General features: G+C 43.3%; 1 protein-coding gene across 10 annotated transcripts in view; it reads right to left on the bottom strand.

Annotated features, from left to right (window-relative positions):
- Positions 1 to 5470: 5470 nt before the first annotated feature.
- The window catches only part of TRAF3 (TNF receptor associated factor 3), a 69954-nt gene continuing 56554 nt past the window's right edge, over positions 5471 to 18870 (bottom strand). For all 10 annotated transcript variants that reach the window (XM_063159920.1, XM_063159921.1, XM_063159919.1 and 7 more), the window contains 2 exons: positions 14458 to 14632; positions 5471 to 13256 (listed from right to left, as the gene is read on the bottom strand). In XM_063159920.1, coding sequence (XP_063015990.1) covers positions 12685 to 13256; positions 14458 to 14632 — 747 coding nt within the window. In that variant the 3' untranslated portion in view covers positions 5471 to 12684. The remainder of the gene's footprint in view (positions 13257 to 14457; positions 14633 to 18870) is intronic.

Below are 18870 nucleotides of genomic sequence, written 5' to 3' on the forward strand. Positions count from 1 at the left end.
CCCGTTGGGAATCTAAGAGAGCCACTGAGGAAGCAACTGGGGAGGCAGGAGTGGGGCTCCCCCAGTTGGCTCACCAGACTTCGCCCCACGCTCCCCCACCCATCCAGGGCCAGCTGGAGGGTGTCGGGGTGAGCACATCCCTGCCGAACAACAGCTACCTCCTAATTACCAATAATGGCCTCCGTGTATTTTCAATTAGCTCGCTTGGAAGGGAGCAGCTCCCAGCCACGACTCGTAATTGTACTTTGGCCACCAGCTGATTTGATCATTAGCCGGCAGCGCCAGCACAGCCCCACGCTGCTCCTGTGGCGGCTGCTGGCAGCGGCACCGGTGCATGGGGATGCAGCAGGAGGGGGAACTGCACCGTCCTTATCCTCTGCCACAGCATGGAGCAGTGCTGCACGCCGGCCCAGGATGTGTTAGGATGTGTTAGGAGCGGAAAAGAGTGGGGAGAGAGCATGGATGGTGGCAGAGGCTGATGCCAAGGAGAGAGCTGTGGGGCTCAGCTGCCCTTCAGCTGACACTGGCACCAGCAGGGCAAGGGCAGAAGGTTGGTGAATGCAGGGCTTCACTCGAGGCCAGGAGGAGACTGGAGAAGTTCTTGGAAGAGTCATCCAGTGGAAGGGACACAGACCACAAGAAGCTCTCACCTGACATCAGCAAGGATTTAGGAGTGCAGACCATCCCCTGACATCTGCAAGGATTTAGGAGTGCAGGAGTGGGAAGCAAACCATCCCCATCCCACCATTCATACTCCCCCTGCTTCCTAGCTTCCAAATTGGCAGACAGACTGAGGTGCCAGGAGAGAAAGCTCCTTAGAGCTGCAGCTCTAAGCTTGGGCATCAGCCAAAACACAGTCAGCACTTTCTACCCAGGGAGCTCAATGCTGAGAGATGTCCTCGAGGTTAAAGGCTCCTGCACTCTAATTACCACTCACAAATCTCTCCTAGGGGACTCTCAGGGTGAAAGCTGGCTGCAGTGAGATGTCCTGTATTTTAATAGAGGGAGGAAAAACTATAAATCATGGATACTTGGCAATTAGAGCTTGGAGAGAGGACTGCAGTGAGCAGAGGGCAAGTGCATGCTTGTCTGTGCTCTCAGCATCCTGCAGCACAGCCAGGATGGGAGAAACTGCTCATGGGACCCTAAAACCCACTGTGCTGGGATGTGCTCCACACCCTTCATTTTACTTTCTGTACTCTGTGGCTGCTGCTTCTCAGTGCTGCTCGTGCCACCAAAGCTGATACTTGATTTTAAATGAGCTGGAACTCATCTGGCAAGCAGGCAGAGGTCAGAAATCCCCAATCTGCCTGTAAAACTCTGCTCAAGGATGGACAGTCCCTTCTTCAGCATTAAAGTAGGACAGGGCAGGGTAGAGGAATGACAGAAATTCCAGCAAAACTTATTACTGGGGCCAGAGGCTCACTGCAGCATTGCTGAATAACCCAGTCAGAATAACTCAGCCCTCACTGTGGGTCTCTCCCCAGGGCTGCAGCTTGCTCCTCTCCATCCCAGCTTTTGTTGTTGCTGCTGTCCCAAGATGCTGCTGAGCTCAGGACCAGACAGCCCAACAGAAGGCTGCACAGGAGCAACGTTTGGGTCAGGTGGTTACAGGGGGAGTGAAACAAATTGAAAGGAAGGAGAAATCAGTCCCCCAAAATTAAAGCAGCTGCCCTAATGCAGAGATCAGCACATTTCACCCCTTGCTGCCTGCCCATCCTTCTGCTCTCCGTGCTGACTGCCCACAGTTCCCCAGGGGCGGGGCAAGATCACCACCAGCACAGAGGGGAAACAGCACTCAGTGGATGCTTGACTTTCCCAGCATTGAGTTATAAACGGGCATCAAAGCCAAAAACACTGTTCTGCTTAGAGAGCCAGCAGAGCCACCTCCTAAAGCCCTTCTGGACATCCCGCTCCTCCCAGAATTTCCCTGTTGTACAACTGCATTTCCCCTCACTGCTTAAATTTGTATCCTGCAACACAAGGGACTTTGCCCAGCATGAGCACTCAGAGCCAGCACTTTGCATCTGGAAAGGGAGCTCAGTGCTGAGCACAAAGCAGCGATGCTGGGGGCACCAGGCCCCAAGGTGGATGACTGCCCCCCACAGCACACACTTCCTGCAGCCCTCCAAGCAGCAATGGCACCGTCCCCAGAGAGTCATTAAGTGCATGGAAAAATTACTCTGTGGTAACTGTGTTACACGCCATGGCCTCAAACAGAGAGGGAGGAGAAGGCAGAGGTGTGCCAAAAACTGGCTCCAAACCCCCAGTGCTGAAGCCACCCCCTGTGGGAGTTGGGCTGTACCCAGACACAATGTTTGCCAGTCTCTTTGGCACAGGGCAGCACTGCTGAAGGTTTGAACACGAAGCTAAGCTTAGATAAATGAGGAGAAACGGCCTGGCAGGTGACAGCCCCTCTAGCTGTTTTCTATCTCATGGCTGCCCTTAAAGCAGGCAGCCCCTAGTATCAACCAGAGAAAATCCCCACATGATATTTCCTTCCATTTAAGAAAAAGATAGTCTTGAGTGCAACAGCACCATCTATACTGCCAGAATCAATCTCTGGTGGCAGAGGAGCTGTGTGTGCTGCTGAGGCACAGCCTCATTTCAGGGCTGGTCAGGACCTGAAGCTGAATATACAGTCAGTCTGTGGAGTTAAATCCCTCTTTGGAGCTCCACACCAATTCAGCAAGAGGAACTCACCCAGCTTACAGGCCTCCAGCAGCCACACAGTCCCCTTACCCTCAGGGCAGCAAGGCAGGAGGAGTCACTGGAGGGGATCACATTTGGGCTCAGAGCTACCTGGAAGCTACACCCCAACTCACTCCTTATCTGGTAGTGTAGAGCAGGGGAACAAGAGCTTCCCATTAGGGGTGTCCACAGGAGCAGCGACAGAGCGAGACCTGTGGGGATGTAGGGTGTGAGCAACCAGGGCTGTGAGCAACCAGGTTTGCTCCTCAGCCCTGAGCCCAGGCCAAGCTGCACACTGGAACCAGCCCACTCCTTCCAAACCTGTGCATGGCTGGAATTCCTTTTTATCCTCGGAAAACTGAGTGTCTTTCACCAGCCATCACTACCTACCCCAGGGACACCTGCTAAAGGGGCCACAGCTGGGGAAATTCCAAGTAATCTCTGCAAAGCTTCTGCGTTGGCACAAAGCAGCCATTGAGTGTCCACAGCAGTGTCTGCAGACAGCTCCCACCTCCACTCACAGCCATGCTGCCAAAACACAGCTGCAACCAAACCAGCTGTGCCCAAACATTGCTTAACCCAAGGTGCAGCCTGCAGGGTGGAATTCAGTTCCTGAGGTCCCTTCTGTGTTTGCCAGCCCAGCCTGTGGGAATTCAGTTCCCGGCTTGGGCCATTCCCCATTCTAGTGAGCCTACAGAACACACCAGAGCACGTGCTGAGGTCCAGTGTTCACTGCCAAAAACCCTCTTGAAGGAGCGAGAGATCTGAGTGGGCCCAGCTTCCCCAGGTGCCATGTTTGTCAAGGGGGTAGGGAAGATATTTTGGTTTTCACCTGTTTTGGCCAAACAACAAGCCAGACACAATACTTGACAGGAACAGCCTCCAGGGCTCAATCCAGGCGTGCAGGAAGGAACCACACAACTGACTCACGGAATAACTGGGGCTTTGGGGAAGGCTGGGGGAAATCACCTATTTCACCACTTGTTTTGATCACTGGATATTTCCCCATTCCTTAGACAATTCCAGGACTTGGTCACATCAAAGCAAACAAGGAGCAGGATACACAGGACTGAACATTTTGAAAACCTCTGACTTTTTACCAGACACCAAGCAAACCCAAGGTTTGAAACTCTGGAAAACTTCCCAAAAACTTAAAAAAAACCCAAAACCCTGAAGTTCTTCCAAAAGATGGCCCTAGCAGCAGGTCCAGGCTCTGGCAGTGTTCCTGTCAGCCAGCACCCTCTGCAGCCCAGGAGCTCCTCACCCTGCTGTCCCTGCTGCTTGGTGCTCCCACAGCTGGCACTCTGCTTCTGTCACCCTAAGTACCGAATGGGGAAAGCACCCCACAAAGCTGACAGTCACCTTCTGGGACCTGGCATAAAGGAGAAACCTTTTATAAACCTTCCCACTGGAGCCGGGAAGGGCACCACGTGTCATTGCAATTACGAGTCTGTGCTGGGGGAGGAGGAGCAGGGAGGTGAGGAGAGAATTAGCATTTGCTTTCACGTTTAAAGCAATTTGTTTCCTCTCTGCTTATCCTGCTGCTCTGTAATGATGGAAGTGTCACGTCTGAGCAGCAAGCTCCCCAATTTGGGAGGAGGAGACTCCTCTCCAGAGGACTCTGCTGGAAGGTAACCCTCTTCATTAAGGCAAGGAAGCTCACCACCCCTTCACGCTCCACAGCAGAGATATGAAGAGCTTCAGGCAGTGCAGCCTCAAGTGCCAGCACTGGAGTGCGAGTGGAAAGGCTGATGAGGAGGACAGCAGAGGCCAGAGCATCCAGAGTGACACAGTGACTGCTCTCAGCAGCCAAGGGAACATCCACCTCAGCACATCCTGCACGAGGTGACAATGGCACTTCTTAGCCACCCTCCCCTTTCACCGTGCCCACCTGCCTGCATCTGCCATTTCTCTGGTGTCCCCACTTTATCAGGAGAAGGCACTCAGCTGCCCAGCACTTTGAGAAAGCCCGTTCCAAACACCGGTATGGGCTGGCCAGGTCGTTCTCACATTCCAGGCCAGCAAGCAGATGGGGCTTTTGCCAAGACACTGCGGTCTTGTGTCTGAGCAGGGGCAGGACATTCCTGCATTGCCAAACACAGTACTGCCCCTGCAGAGATGGGAAGGAAGAGAAACTGCAATTTCAGTTAGAGAGGGGCGGGAGGGAGGATAGGGAAGAAACAACAGCGTGGTGCTCAGCAGAAGTTGCATGCTTCATACAAAACCCCAGGGGATCAGGGTTTTCATCCCTAGGCTGAATCTGAAACGTCGTGGAAATATTTCTCCACACATTCCAGAACAGCCTGGTGTTTTTACAGACTGCATCATGTTCTGTGACTTTGAGCACACACCTGGCATGTGGTTCTGAGCTGAGAAGAGTCACTAATGACACAACAGAAGAAAAAAATAAGAAATCTACATCTTTAGACATGTAAGCTATGCTTCAACTCTCCCACACCTCTTTGGGAAAGCAGTGTACCACAAGTGCATGAAAAGCCATTCAATTTATTTCTACTGTTTGCACGAGGGCTCTCAACTCTGATGTTAGGATGAACACCATCTCCTGGTTTATTCCAGCAGAGTTAGCACATGGAAAATAGGATTCTGACAGAAGTTATGGGAAGTTACCTGTGCAGAGGATGGGAAATGCCACAGTAAAGCTCTCTTGGGTGTGTGAGCATAAACCACAGAACAGCCATGCAGTGGGCTCACAGAGGAGGAAGGATGCACCCTGGGCATCTGCAAGTCAACAGCAGTCATTCAAATTCAACACACCAGGTTTTTTAAAAAATATTATTTCCTACTTATTTATTTTTCCTTTAATAACACAGTTTAGCATTTCAGAGTTCAGCATTCTACACTCTTACACACTGTCCTTGTTTATTAGCATTTAAACACAAAAAGACATAGCAAGACCTCCAAACACAAATAAATACAAAAACACAATATACAGTAAACTGAAATACAACATATAATAATGCTATTGGGAAATTAAGACATGTTGCTAATTTCTTTTGTTTTATTATTATTTTAACAACATGGTTATTGCTGAGCAATAAATTATACATTTTAAAATTGTTTTTCCCCCTATAAGAAAAGGACGAGAACCACTGGTTACCAGATCACTTGCACTGTATCCTTACAGCTATTGATAATTAAGACAGGCAGAATATACACAATCAAATGAGGCTGGCCTTCTTTGGTCTTTGTTTTTGATCATAAAACTGAACACAAGTGTACCGTTCACTGAAGAGTATGAGATTAAAGAAATGGATACACAAGTTTCAAACACATTAATTTGTACATTATTCTCAATCACTGATGTCTTTTCCATAGATAGTTCTCACAGAATTTCTTGGAAACAAATGTCAGCTTTAGTTTTCCCGATTTTTATGTTGTTCCATGCATCTTAAAAGGTTATCCTACTTGTCTAAGAGAAATGGACCTACATTTAGTCCATCATCTCCTAATGGGGTATTTTTCACAGCTCTCTAGTCACCACTAATTCATTGGAGTTTTATACCTTGTAGAAAAAATCCTGAACTTCCCCCTTTTTTTTAAAAAAAACTGAAAAAAAAAGAAGTATCAACCGAACAACAGCAATAAGAAAAACAAAACAGGTGGATTACACGATGCATCAGCAACAATGGAAGCTTGTACCTTCCCATTCCACAAGTACAGATTATACAACTCTCTGCCAGTGATGCAGGTCATAGTTGGAAGATGTGTCCTTTCAGGTGCGAGCTAGATTCAAATACAAAGCTCGGAACACTATGCAAGAAAATGACCTTTACGAATGGTAATGCTGGTTTATCTCAGTAACCCTTAGACAGAGTCAAATTTTATCACTACGCATCGCACTGCCAGCAATGGAGCGTGTGAACACCGGCATTGCTAAGAAGTTAAAAAGTCCTTGCAGAACTGGCAACCAAATTAAAAGCTTAGTTCCAAAGGACCAAAAACACAAACACCACATAGAGACAACAAACCCTTCCCTGAATGGGTAGGTTAGTAAGCCACAGAGTTGGGATCCAGATTTGAATTCCACATCAAGTCTGGGATGTTTGAATCCAAGGTTTTGGTTCAGGTGCTTCTCTGTGAAATTCAGAAGTTATTTGAACCCTAAGGAACTAATCCTAACTTGGAGGGGAAATAATGAAAAAACACAGCCTAATATCTACGCTGAGATCATGAAATGGAAGACAGAAGCTGCAGTCTTGACCATATATTAGAAGAGAAACAGGAATAGTCAGATCCCTTATGCATTGTAGAATTCTACTCTTCTAAATCTTAAGAGGATGTCCCTGAATCAGCAGTCCAAAGTTTTCCACAACCTTCCGATCTGGTGCTTCTCTGCAAAGGCCTGGATTAAGAGGCAAGAAAGAACAATTAAGCCCTCCAGATTTTGGTTTACAGAAAAAGGGAGAAAGCCCCACAAGGAAGAAATGGTCAGTCACACTGACTGGTAGAACAAAGATGAACCCACTTCACTGTACAATGGTATTCTCCCTCTTTAGGTAAGAGGAGCATCAAACGAGACTGGTTTTGTTGGACAATTCTGAACAGACAGAGCAGGACACAGTTTGCTGCTGTTACTGACACGGACATGCTGTGCTGGCCTTCCCTCCGCACGTCTGGGCCACCACGCATGTACAACCCCAAATCACGACAGCTTGTATGTTTAATTCTAGCCCTTACTGTCCTGACGTGGGTCTTCAGGGTATGTCAACTTATTTTCCAGTTCCTTTAAGGGATAAATGTATTAAAAGAGTAAAACCTCATGATTCACAGATAACAACTAGGGAACTGGAACCTCTCATTCAGTTCCGGCTCCAGGAGATTCCTTTTGTGACTCTGGGCAAATCATATCTCATCCTTGATTTCCTTGTTCCAAAAAGGAGAAACAGCACTTGCTATACACTGTACACAATATTAAAAACTCAGATTAAACTGCCAAACCAATCAGTTTTATTGCAGTAGCTTTGACTTCTAGGTCAACCAGAGTATCAAGGTATTGACTGAACAGGACAGAAATTCCAGGGAAGAGGTCCAGATGCTTTTTATCATTTTCTGTTCCAAATTAGAGGAAATTATTTGCAGTCAAAAAGTTGCCCATCACTACAGTTATTTAAAATACAGGAATCTCCAAATTATCAGAGCATGAGGAAGAACATGTATCCTAAATTACAATTCAGAGTCTTCAGAAAAGCCAAACAAAGTGTTTGCTACATACAGGTCTTCAAACCTGAAAGACATGAATCAAAGTTTGCCCTTAGCCAAGGTCCTCCTTTAGCAGCAACAAGTTATATTTGCACCAAGTGATCAAGTATAACTTGGAGGAAAGGGTTTTGTTTCATCACTTCTACATAAAGAAAAGACTTTGCATATTTATGTGCATGCATGTCTGTGTGTATATGTATGTACCTACACACATACAAGTAATTTACAGAGCAAAATCTAAGAGATTAGGTATGCAACCCAAGAATTTCCCCCCTCACCTATCTGTATATTTGCATAGTTAAATCATATCAAAGGCATCAATACTGCAGTCATGTTTTTCACTCTTCTGCAGTGCAGGCAGCTTTCCTTGTCACTCCCTACACGCTTCTCTGTCTTGGACCAAAAAGCACCAGTGCTTTAAAAACTGAACAAAATATCAACAGATACCTTGCACTGTTGGTGAAATGCCTATCCCAGGTGATGGAATACAAATACAAACAGGTGGTAGCTTTTAAACTCCAGTTCAGCAAGCCGTAATTGTGGCAAGCTGAGGAAACAGAAGCCATGCAACCGCAGCCTAACATTCATGGGTTCAACACTTAAATCCCAGCTAACACAAATCTCTATTACCTTTGCATTTGAGAAATTCACCAGGCACAGAAACAGGCACATATCTTCGTCTTTCCTTTTCCAAGAAGAAAACACCACAAGAAAAGGAAATAAACTGCATTTCTTTTTTTTTCATGTTTTTAAAAATCTAGCGTGTTTTTTCCATCAAAAATATGCCACCCACCATTCCCTTTTCCTATTGCACATTCTCTTTGTGAAGAACAACATTTACAGTACAAGGCTGAAATCAACATTGCATATTGTAAGTCAGCAGTTGAAGGTGTACCGTGTAGACAGTAACTGAAACAAGACCCCAATTAATTCGCTCAGAGAAGCAATGCAGACATGGTCATGCATCATAATTGCAGGTTGGTCTTTAAACACCCAAATAGTTTCATCCTGCTTAGGATTCAAGACTTTCTAGCTAACAGGTGCACTCATTCTGTGCTGAAGAGTGTACACAAAGGGCAACATCCAGATTGTCACACACTGGAATCTCCCTAGAGGAAGCTGGAAACGGAAGAGGTTTTTACATAACTTGGAGCGTCACCGTGAAGAAAGAACACCAGCAAGAGACTTCAGCTGTGTGCTGCTAAGAATTACTACTTAGTAGAGGACAATATGGTTCCACTGAACAAACTCTGTTCAAAGTAATGCAAATACTCTGGGACCCCCTTGCAATAGTGGCAGCTCCCAGGAGTTTGCCAGGATTCAAGAGTACACATGGGGGCAGGGTGTTGTCCCACGAATCACTTTAAACAGACAGTCCCTAGAAAACTTCGGATATCTCAGTCAGGAACAAAGAGAAAAAGGATAAAGGGCATTTCAGCGATGAGAGAAACAGTTAAATAACTTAAAAGTGTTGAGTAAAGCACCAGGTATCTTTTCCTTTCAACTTAGAGAATATACAGTGGCCTTGTTTTCACAAAATGCTACATACTCCTTGCTGGAAAGCAGAGGAATCCGATTTCTATGTACACAGTAAGAACTCTACAGAGATGGCCTGTGAGTTCTGTGGAGAAAGGGGTGTTACAGTCAAGGCTTCAGGTATTCCACAGCAGGCGGTGTCTACATTTGTGTAGCAAGATCCTGGATTTCACAGTACGCAGGGTTGGCAAACTGGAAATTCTCTGGCAGCTTCATGTAGTTTTAAAAAATAAGTGCAGTAGGCCTCCGTTTTATTAACTGTGATAAAAAGCACATATGCAAAAATATTTTTATATCGATAGCACATTACTGCATTATAAAAGCTGCCCAAGTGAAGCTGAAGATTCTGGCAGCTGGTGCTTTTGGCACTTGGGAGATGTGGAAAGCAGCATAGAGATCTGTGAAATACAACAGTGACTGATGTTTCTGCTACAGTGATCGGCATTTAGATAGTTAGCAGTGTTCATATTTAAACTTCTCTCTGAAGTTTCTGAGTCAGTATCCCACCAAGACGAGATATTCAGATCTCTTAAAGCTACTAGTTTAGGCTGTGTGCAGACTCAGGAAGACTTCCCTATTGGTTTACACATTCACATGTTTCAAAGTCCTCTTTCAATCACCAAGGCTGGAAATGCTTTTTTTCCTCCTCTTTTAAAGAGCTTGGATTTAGAAGCGCAATTCTGTCACAGAAGTTGGAAACTGTAGTCACAAATCTGCAGAATATGCCGGGCCCTGCTTATACTCAAAATCTCCTCCAAGTCCCAGATTGAAACAGGATATAAATTGTTTTGTGATCGCCAAACGGTTTCATTTAATTTTACAAGACATGCATTAGCAATGGGAGGAGAGTCCTTTGGACATTTCCACTTGGGAATCCTGTTTTCAGTAAAATTCTGTGATGCACAAACACAAAAGCTCAGCTGCCTACATTCACAATTATTAAAATGACACAAGTCGAGCGAACCTTCGCCCTGAAGCGTAAGTGATGGGTTTACTTATGCAGCCTGCATAAAACTGCAAGTGCCATACAATGATATCTAGAGATATAGATGCAGGTATATCTATAGATATTTATCTCTTGTGCAGAACATCCTCCTTCCGTGCTAGAAATTAACTGCTAGCACGTGCCTCCATATTTGAGCTTGCACCTGTTGACAGCCACGTACCATAGAGGGAGTACAGTACCCGGACAATGGAAGGCAAGAAAAGGAAGACAAGTTGCTGCTGACAGTCAGGACAGTCAGCAGCAGGCAGTATTCTAGCAGGTGCCTGGAAAACCCATGAAGACCACTTAGCATGCATTGTATATCCATAAATACTTCTTGCAGGCACTGTGTGTGAAGGCACAGCCAAAAAAGACAACGGCAAAGACAAGCTGAAATACAAAGGCATGAATTCAACTGCACCTTAGACAAAAATTGTGACTATGCCTCAAAAAAGCAGAAAACTGATACAGCCTGACGTTAAAGACTGGGATGCAATAGGTTTTTTCAAGCCCATGAAGGCTGAAAACACAGTGGTGCAAGCGTGCTCTGCTTAAGCAGGATTTTAAAGAGCACCACAGTCAGGCTGTGTCTCTGGACTTGCTTGTCACAGGCTATTAAATAGAAGCAGATGAACACAGCAGGTTGCAATCAGCATGTTTCAGGGCTAGCAAATGCTTTTCACTACAGTTGAGGCTGTTACAAGAAAGAAGCCCATGCATTCCCCATTAGGATGCTTGTCTGCTACGAGAAGCTGCCACGAGCATCCATATTCACAGCCCCAGAGTTCTCAGATGGATTAGTTTCAAGTGATGCCACCTTACAGCCACAGGCATTAGAGGAGAAATGTCGCCTGCCCTCACAGTGGCCATGGAGACTGTCCAGTCCAAGCTCCATAGGAGCACTGAGCATAACGTTTTGGCACCTCAATGGGATGGATTCCACCATGGCCAAGTCATAGAAGCTGCAGGAGCCAAAGGAGTGGGCTTTGGCTTCTGTTTCGTACATTGCAAGGTACCTAAGGGCTCTGAAGACAAGGCTAAACATTATGCCTGAAGTCCAATCAAACTACCATTTCAGATATCAGAATTAATCTGAATAAAAAGCTATGGTTTATAAGCAGCACAGCACATCTAAGGCACATGTATGCATGCAAGCCACCATCACTGTATTAAGACATTGCTGGTTTGTCTTGAAGCAATGGCTGCTAGTACAGAACAAACATAGAGGCTTTTTCAGCACTAATCCTCCTCCCCAATACTGAAAATACTATATACTGCTGACAGCATAATGTGCAACATATATAGCTTGATTGGAAAGCATGGGGCAGAACTTTAAAAAATGTACAGGATTCCGTTTAGAACTCCAAAGTTCAACAAATGCCCTATTTTAGGGTGAAAACAATTATAAATCTGATAATGATGCACAGCATCCATGAGTGATTTTTCCTTAATTTTGAAATAGTGTCATTAACTACGACATATATTGTAGGTTTACATTTCTAAAGAGAAATAACAGAATTGAATAGTTTTTTTTCCTATCACAAGTGATAACCAGTGTTTGATATCTTCTATTTTTTCTTCCAAGAAATATCAGTCTATCAACAGTTTTAAAATAAAATGTTTTCTGTAACAATAGAACTTTAAATAAAAATATGATTTTGATTCAGATACTTTTGAGAAGACATGGATACTTTTCCAAGATCTTCTGACAAAGTAATTATTAAAACAGAGACCAGATGAGGCCTTAAAAAGACAAGATACTATATTTCAGACAAGATTGCACCTCAGTTTTTCAAAGAATATCATAATTGCAACATTACTTCATCTTCTTTTAACATGCTGACAATTTCCAGCTAGCCCACATGTGAAGGGTTTTTCTTGTATTCTAGCTTAAAAGAAATGAAAGTCAGTAATTGATTCAGCACATACTGTATATGTCTTTTCACCTCCAATTGACTAGATAATTAATAAGTTAAAAAAAATCCTCTCTGACCATAATCACTATCCTGACGAGGGATAAGTGATTCGTCAGAGCTCAAGTGTTGCTAGTTCTATTAAAAAATATACCATGGTATGATTTCTTAATGTGTTGCTACTTTCGCAATTGGACCCTATGCAGTTATGCCTTCAAACTCTTCCATCTGTTCCACAAGGTGGTTCTGTGAGCTTTAGGACCTCTGATTGAAGACAAACTGATATAAAACCCCCAAACGGAGTTGCCTTCTGTTTTAATCCGCCTCCCCCAGCGTATGTCAGGGGTCTGGTAGATCCGATGTATCCACTATGACTTTAATAAAAATAGTATCATCTTTAATATACGTTCCATTCTCTAGAACAGTTTGAGCAACAAACACTGGGCAGCCAGATGCAATGTTCATTTCTCCAGTTGGCTTCTTGAAGCTGCTGCTGTTCGGATCTGGCTTGAAAGCATCTCCCAAGTGGCGCCGAGACGGTCCCTGATCCATGAGCATGAGAGTCACTTTCTGTTTGAAGGGCCAAGGAAGCAAAGCATCGTATTCTCCACGCATGATGACAAAAAACAGAGACAAGTGCGTCCCCTTTCCCATGCCATCCCCGTTCAGATAAACCCTGGCACACATCTTGTAGCCAAAGTATCCAGTATAAAAGGGTTGGCTGTACAGGGACAGAGTCTTCCCCATGACTGCTTCTTGCTTCCGACGTTTATAGTCTCGGATTTTCCAAATCAACACGCCGTTGTAACTCGCGGTTTCCAGGACCTGGAAGCGCAGGTCCATGTCAGCCAGCCGGATGTCGTGAACGCTCAGCATCTGATCGTGCCTGCTCAGCTGGGTCTCCAGCAGGCCTGGCAGAAACACAAAGGATGGGGTGAGAAACCTGCTGCTTACTAAAGACTCTAAAAACCAACCACCAGTGCTGCTACTGTGTATGAAAATGCTTTCCTCCCTGAGAACCAAAGTGCATTTGGCCACTGATAAAGCAATTTCTACAGGTTCTAATGTGCTGGCTGGCATCTCGGTTAGTTGGGATTTTTACAAATGTGGGTGTTAATTGTACATGCAGTAAAAGTCAAATATTCAAATCACCTAACAGATTTTTCCTGGTCACTAAACAGTATAACTAGAGGCTTCCATTTTTTGAAAGGAGACTTGGTAGCATTAACTGCAAATTTCTATTTAGCAGGTAAGACCTTGGAAGCAGTTACACATCCTATTAATCCCTCTGAAATTCAGAAGCATTCCTGATCACTCAAAACATTCTTTTTAGACACTATTTATCGCAGAAGCACAGTGCTGCTACAATGTAAAGTTCTTCATAAAAAAAAACCAAAAAATTCAAGCTTAGATCTGTATTATGTGGTTGTTTATTTAGTTTGGAGGGAGAGCTATGTTTTCTGTGTCCCCTTTCCCTTTCATGTTACTCTTTTGTTTCGTTACTGGCAAAATTGGCCAACACACAATACTGAGAAGCAGATGAATTCATAAGGCAGGTTTATCTTATATAGGTCTACTTAAATGTTCTTTGTCACAAACATTTAAACACTTGCATATCATCTACATTGTCCTGCTGAATTCCAGTCTTTATTCAGAAGTATAATAACCTCATTCTTAAGCAGATCTCAGTTTTCTTAGGATCAAATACACCTGTCTAACAGAATCAGGATGGGTGGTTTCAGGTGGATAACCATACTGATCCATTCACAAGGGAGAAGAGTAGTAAAAAATGTCAATACTATAGACTATATTTAAAGAAGACTATATTTAAAGAAGTTGCTGAAAGCTAGTAGCTATCAAAGATCAATTGAGAAACTGTTTATAATGAGCTAACAATGCAGTCAAGACAAGAGTCAATAAAACAAAAAAGACAATAATCAAGCCTAAGAAAAGCGATGCCACACCAATAACAAATGAAATACACAATCTCCTACTCAAAAATCAGGAGAATCAGCATTATTGATGTTTCCATATAAAGTCACAATGGCAGTGCCACTCAAGGGACACCGTTTTCCTCTCAACAGCACCACAGCCCATTGTGCTCACACTCACTTGTATTCCGAGCTCCTTGCCCGGCAGTTTTATCAACACTTTCCAGCTCAGTCACTCTGTTCTGGAGGGATTCCACGCTGCTCTTCATGCTGTCAGCCTCCTCCCAGTTCTGTCGGAAGGGACGGATTTCTTTGTCCAGTTCTTTGAGTTTCTCTGCTTGACTGTCTATCACTCGCTTTACAAAATAATAGCATATGAGTTAAAATAACACAAAGACATTCATTTATGCAAATTAAACAAAGATTATATGTTGGTAGTAAGACTGAATTCCAATATAAACACTTTTTGCTTTTGTCTAGTATTTTAATAACACAAACCTTGAAAATTTAAAGGAATAGCCCAGGTATTTATGAAACACTTAAAAAATAGTTAGTGCTCCATAGGTAGAGCACTATCAGAATTAGCAATAGCCTTATTTTAAAAAAGGGACTTGTCAGCATGTACCTCTTGTCTAAGGTGGTTTGATTTTTTGAGGTTTTTTTAAACCTTTCAGTATAAGAGCAATTTTCTGAATGTCTCTACATTGGTATTATGGGCTGATACCTGTTGGGTCTCATGTGACAGTACTTAAGCAACAAAATATGGGCACAGCTTCCCGTGGTGTGGATCAAATGGCTGCCCATGTGCACAGGTTTATATTGGTTTACAGCAAAATAACTTATGCCTCCAGGAAAACATCATTATTCTTGCACACATGGAACATGAGTACACACATGTGCAAGCTCCCAGCTCACATAAATCAGTAATCAAAGCCTAAGTTATTATGTGCCCACAACCATATCAGAAGCCCTCAAGAATGTAAGCAAAATGATCACTGTCCCCTTAAGTACCTTTAAAATTCCCACTCTTACTTCCTAAACTCAGTAACCCATGCATTTTGAAGGTATTTTCTGTTGAGTCTTTTTAAGAAAACAAACAAAAAATTAGCTCAGCTGGTTTTGGAAAGGCATGAAATATAACACTCAAGAAAGAAATAGACAGAAAGGCCAGTATTCTCTTAAAGAGGGACATTGCAATCACCTCAGTATAATAAAATATAAAGAACACATTTCCCAGTCTACCTCAAATCTGATGCAAGAAATATACAGCACTTCACATTATCACAGCTAATTTGGACTAGCAGGAATTTTAGCCAGAACCCTATAATCAGTTGTGAAGTTCAAATGATAACAAAGCATCTGAGAGAAGAAACCACTTTTGCTACCACCTACAGTTAAATTCCAAATCTAACTTTATAGCTTTAGAGTTTATCATCATATAGAGTCAACAAAGGTAAAAATGATTTTTCATTTCTTCGCAACAGTAAAGTGGCAGTTGAGTACAAAACAAGAAAATAAATTTCTTTTGCATTTGCCTTCTGGCTGGCCATGTGGATTCAGTGTTCCCCACTGATGGGGAAAACCCTTCTGCCCTTTGAGCCATTTGCTTTTAATCACGTGGTTTCAGTTATACTGAAAGTCTGTAACCATTAATTGAAGGTTGTCAGTTTGATGAGCCAGCTAGCAACATCAGGTTCTAGGAGTCTTATTTTTTGTCTCAAAACAACTGAGCAATGTAACATATTTCAGGATTAACTATTTATTTCTATGCTCCTGTTTTAAAACAAGTTATGTATCTCTCACATCCAGAATTAGGTCTCTGTGAAGGAAAGCTGTGCACTGGATCATAAATGCCAGGGGTATGGGCCCAGTAAATATATGAAGCAGCTTGCCTGGACTTATGAAACACCACCTACCAGCCCAGTCACACCCTCAAACCTAGGCTGATGGTAATCAGACAGTAGAGCAGGGAAGGGCTGTTAGCCATATAAATAAGGAAACATACCACAGCATGGCCTGACTGCATGTTGTGAGAGCAGAACCAAAGGACTTGGCCACTAGTTCACAGTTAACATGCAAAAGTAACTCGAAATATGCCCAAGTCTGTTATTTTTCCTTTACTCATACCAAACATGAACTTTCCAAGGCAAGAACAGTAACGTGGCTGGAGTTTGCACAGCGCCTCACAGCTTGCACCTCTTGGGACTAACACAGCATCAAACAAAAGAAATGATCACATTTTTATATGAAAGGGGAAGTGCTAAACATGCAGAACAATTGCAAGCTATTCTTCTGGGAGAAGTTTACCCAAAACTGTTATTAGGGACCCACTTCTCTCCATCAACCTGTGCAACATTCCACCTTTGTACATACATAACCAATTCTGGTTTAGCTGCTTCTGTTTCACATTGGCAAATGTGTAGCATTTTTATCTACTGCACCTTGACATGGGAATTGAAGAGATATAAAATAATCAGAAATAAGACTTCTATTTAATTTTTTAAAAGCAGTGGGATCTCTATCTTTTTACCCCACAGGGAGTCAACCTCCCTCCTGCTGGGAGATACTGATGTACTAAATCTGAATTTAATGCAGCAGTGGAGATTTTCATTCTAATTATTCCATTAGAAAGCACACAGATGTCTCACACTGTACTCATAAATTTTCAAGTAGATATCAATTTTCTGCATGCACTTTTCATTCTAGCAACTGACCTCTCTGGATCATTAATCCCGAGTTATGTGCTTGGCAAACCTTTGTGAGCTCCTTTTGATGTTGATTTTCATATAGGGTTTTGTTTAGTATTTCTACCAACTTCCAGAATTTTAGCACTATACTTACTAAAAGAATTTCAGAAAATGTCACAAAGAACTGACGAGCTGTAATGACCTTTCCATTGCAACTGATAGGGCGAAACTGAAAAGCTAAAGAACAGACTAGAAAAGGAACTGCTTGGCTTGGAAAAGAAATCACGTGTCCTTCTCCTCTGAAGGAAGGTACTACTCATCAAATCATTTTATGTTCATGAGGCCCCTGTTTCTTTTGTCCCTCAGTACCTCACTTCTCCACCCTGCTTACAATGGGATTACTCACAGGCTTCCATTTCCATATGAAGACTGGACACTGCATGTGAAAGTTCCTCTCCACATGACAGCAGCCAAAAAAAGTATCACACACCCTTGGTAAAAACACTTTCCCTTGAGACCAATATATAGAAAACTCATCTGAAAACAAAAAATCTCTAGGCTGAGGCTCCTGCCAGTGCCCAGACTCCCTTGATGCATTTACACTGGCTGTGTCAGATGCCTCACAGTGCAGATGATGCTCAGTGATGCTGCTGACACTCCCCAGCCAAAAAGGTCACCTGACAGCCAATACTGGAGCTGTACTAGACATCAGGAGCATTTGTAGGTTTTGGGGGACTAAACAAATACTCCTTGCTCAGAGCTGAACTGGCTAGTGCAGTATCTGTGGCTCCCAGGTAACCACAGCTGCTCAACACAACCCAGGGAAAGGACGGCTCACAAAAGGTAACTAATTCCTTCCTCTCCTGGTGGGCAACTGAAGGAGGCTGATCACGTTGTCCAGGAAAAAACAAATTGAGGCATGTTTCCAGGATATCCTTAATGATCAGACTGAACCAGGAAATTCTGCTAAGTGGAAGGAAACAGGTTGAAATAGCATTGAAATACAATTTGGCTTAAAATAACTAAATTGAAATAGTGGGCAAGAGGAAGTAAAGAACAGGAGAGAAAAAAAAAAAAAAGAAAAAAGATCAAAACATTTTTTCCAGTACTTATTACCACCACAAAGCCACTTGTTGGAATTTGCTGCTTTGTAGTGGTTTGGGGTTTTCTTTTTTCCTAAACCAATCATTCGAAAATTGATTTTGCTAACACTTACAGCTCAAGGAAAAAGATATTGCAATCTGTCATTTAAGACAATAATGAAAAACTCAGATCTATGTTTTTTCCATTTCCACTCTCACTGCTGGCCATTGAGACAGCATGTGTAAGAACTTCAGGCTTACAAATTAACTTACCTCCTGGTAGATTCAATCAGCAATATCAGTACATACAAGGATTAGCTCCCCAGTGTCAGAATGCAATATTGCAGGCAGGCAGCCATATCCCAGACTATCATCAGACAAGGAACAATGACTAAGGCAGGCTGGGCTGGTTACTAAGTGGGCAGGTCATGGAAAGAAATTACTGCTATAAGGAAAAATGTTGCAGTTGCTAAATTTGAAGGTTTCCCTATAAACCATCATCAAGGGTCTCCAGGCCCTGAGCTCCTGAATGTGCCACCCTTTGAACCCTTTTAGCCACACACTGGTTTGGATACCTTTATCTTTCTTGAGTTATCAACGTTTGCAGTTTGTATGTGAAGTGAATAGTAAGTGAAAAAGATAATTTTATTTCCATTCCTTTAAGGTGAATGCTACAACAAGTATCTGATATTCTAGCAGCAGATACTACATTAATGTGTAAATGATACCTCCACAATTGCTTGCTAAATACCTCCTGAGGTTTCCCTTATTGTGGTTAGTGTCATGCAAGCTAATACAAATTCCCAGCACCCAATTGCAAGTCAG

Source organism: Melospiza melodia, chromosome 6 (genome assembly GCF_035770615.1).
Source record: "Melospiza melodia melodia isolate bMelMel2 chromosome 6, bMelMel2.pri, whole genome shotgun sequence".
Classification (NCBI taxonomy): Eukaryota; Metazoa; Chordata; class Aves; order Passeriformes; family Passerellidae; genus Melospiza; species Melospiza melodia.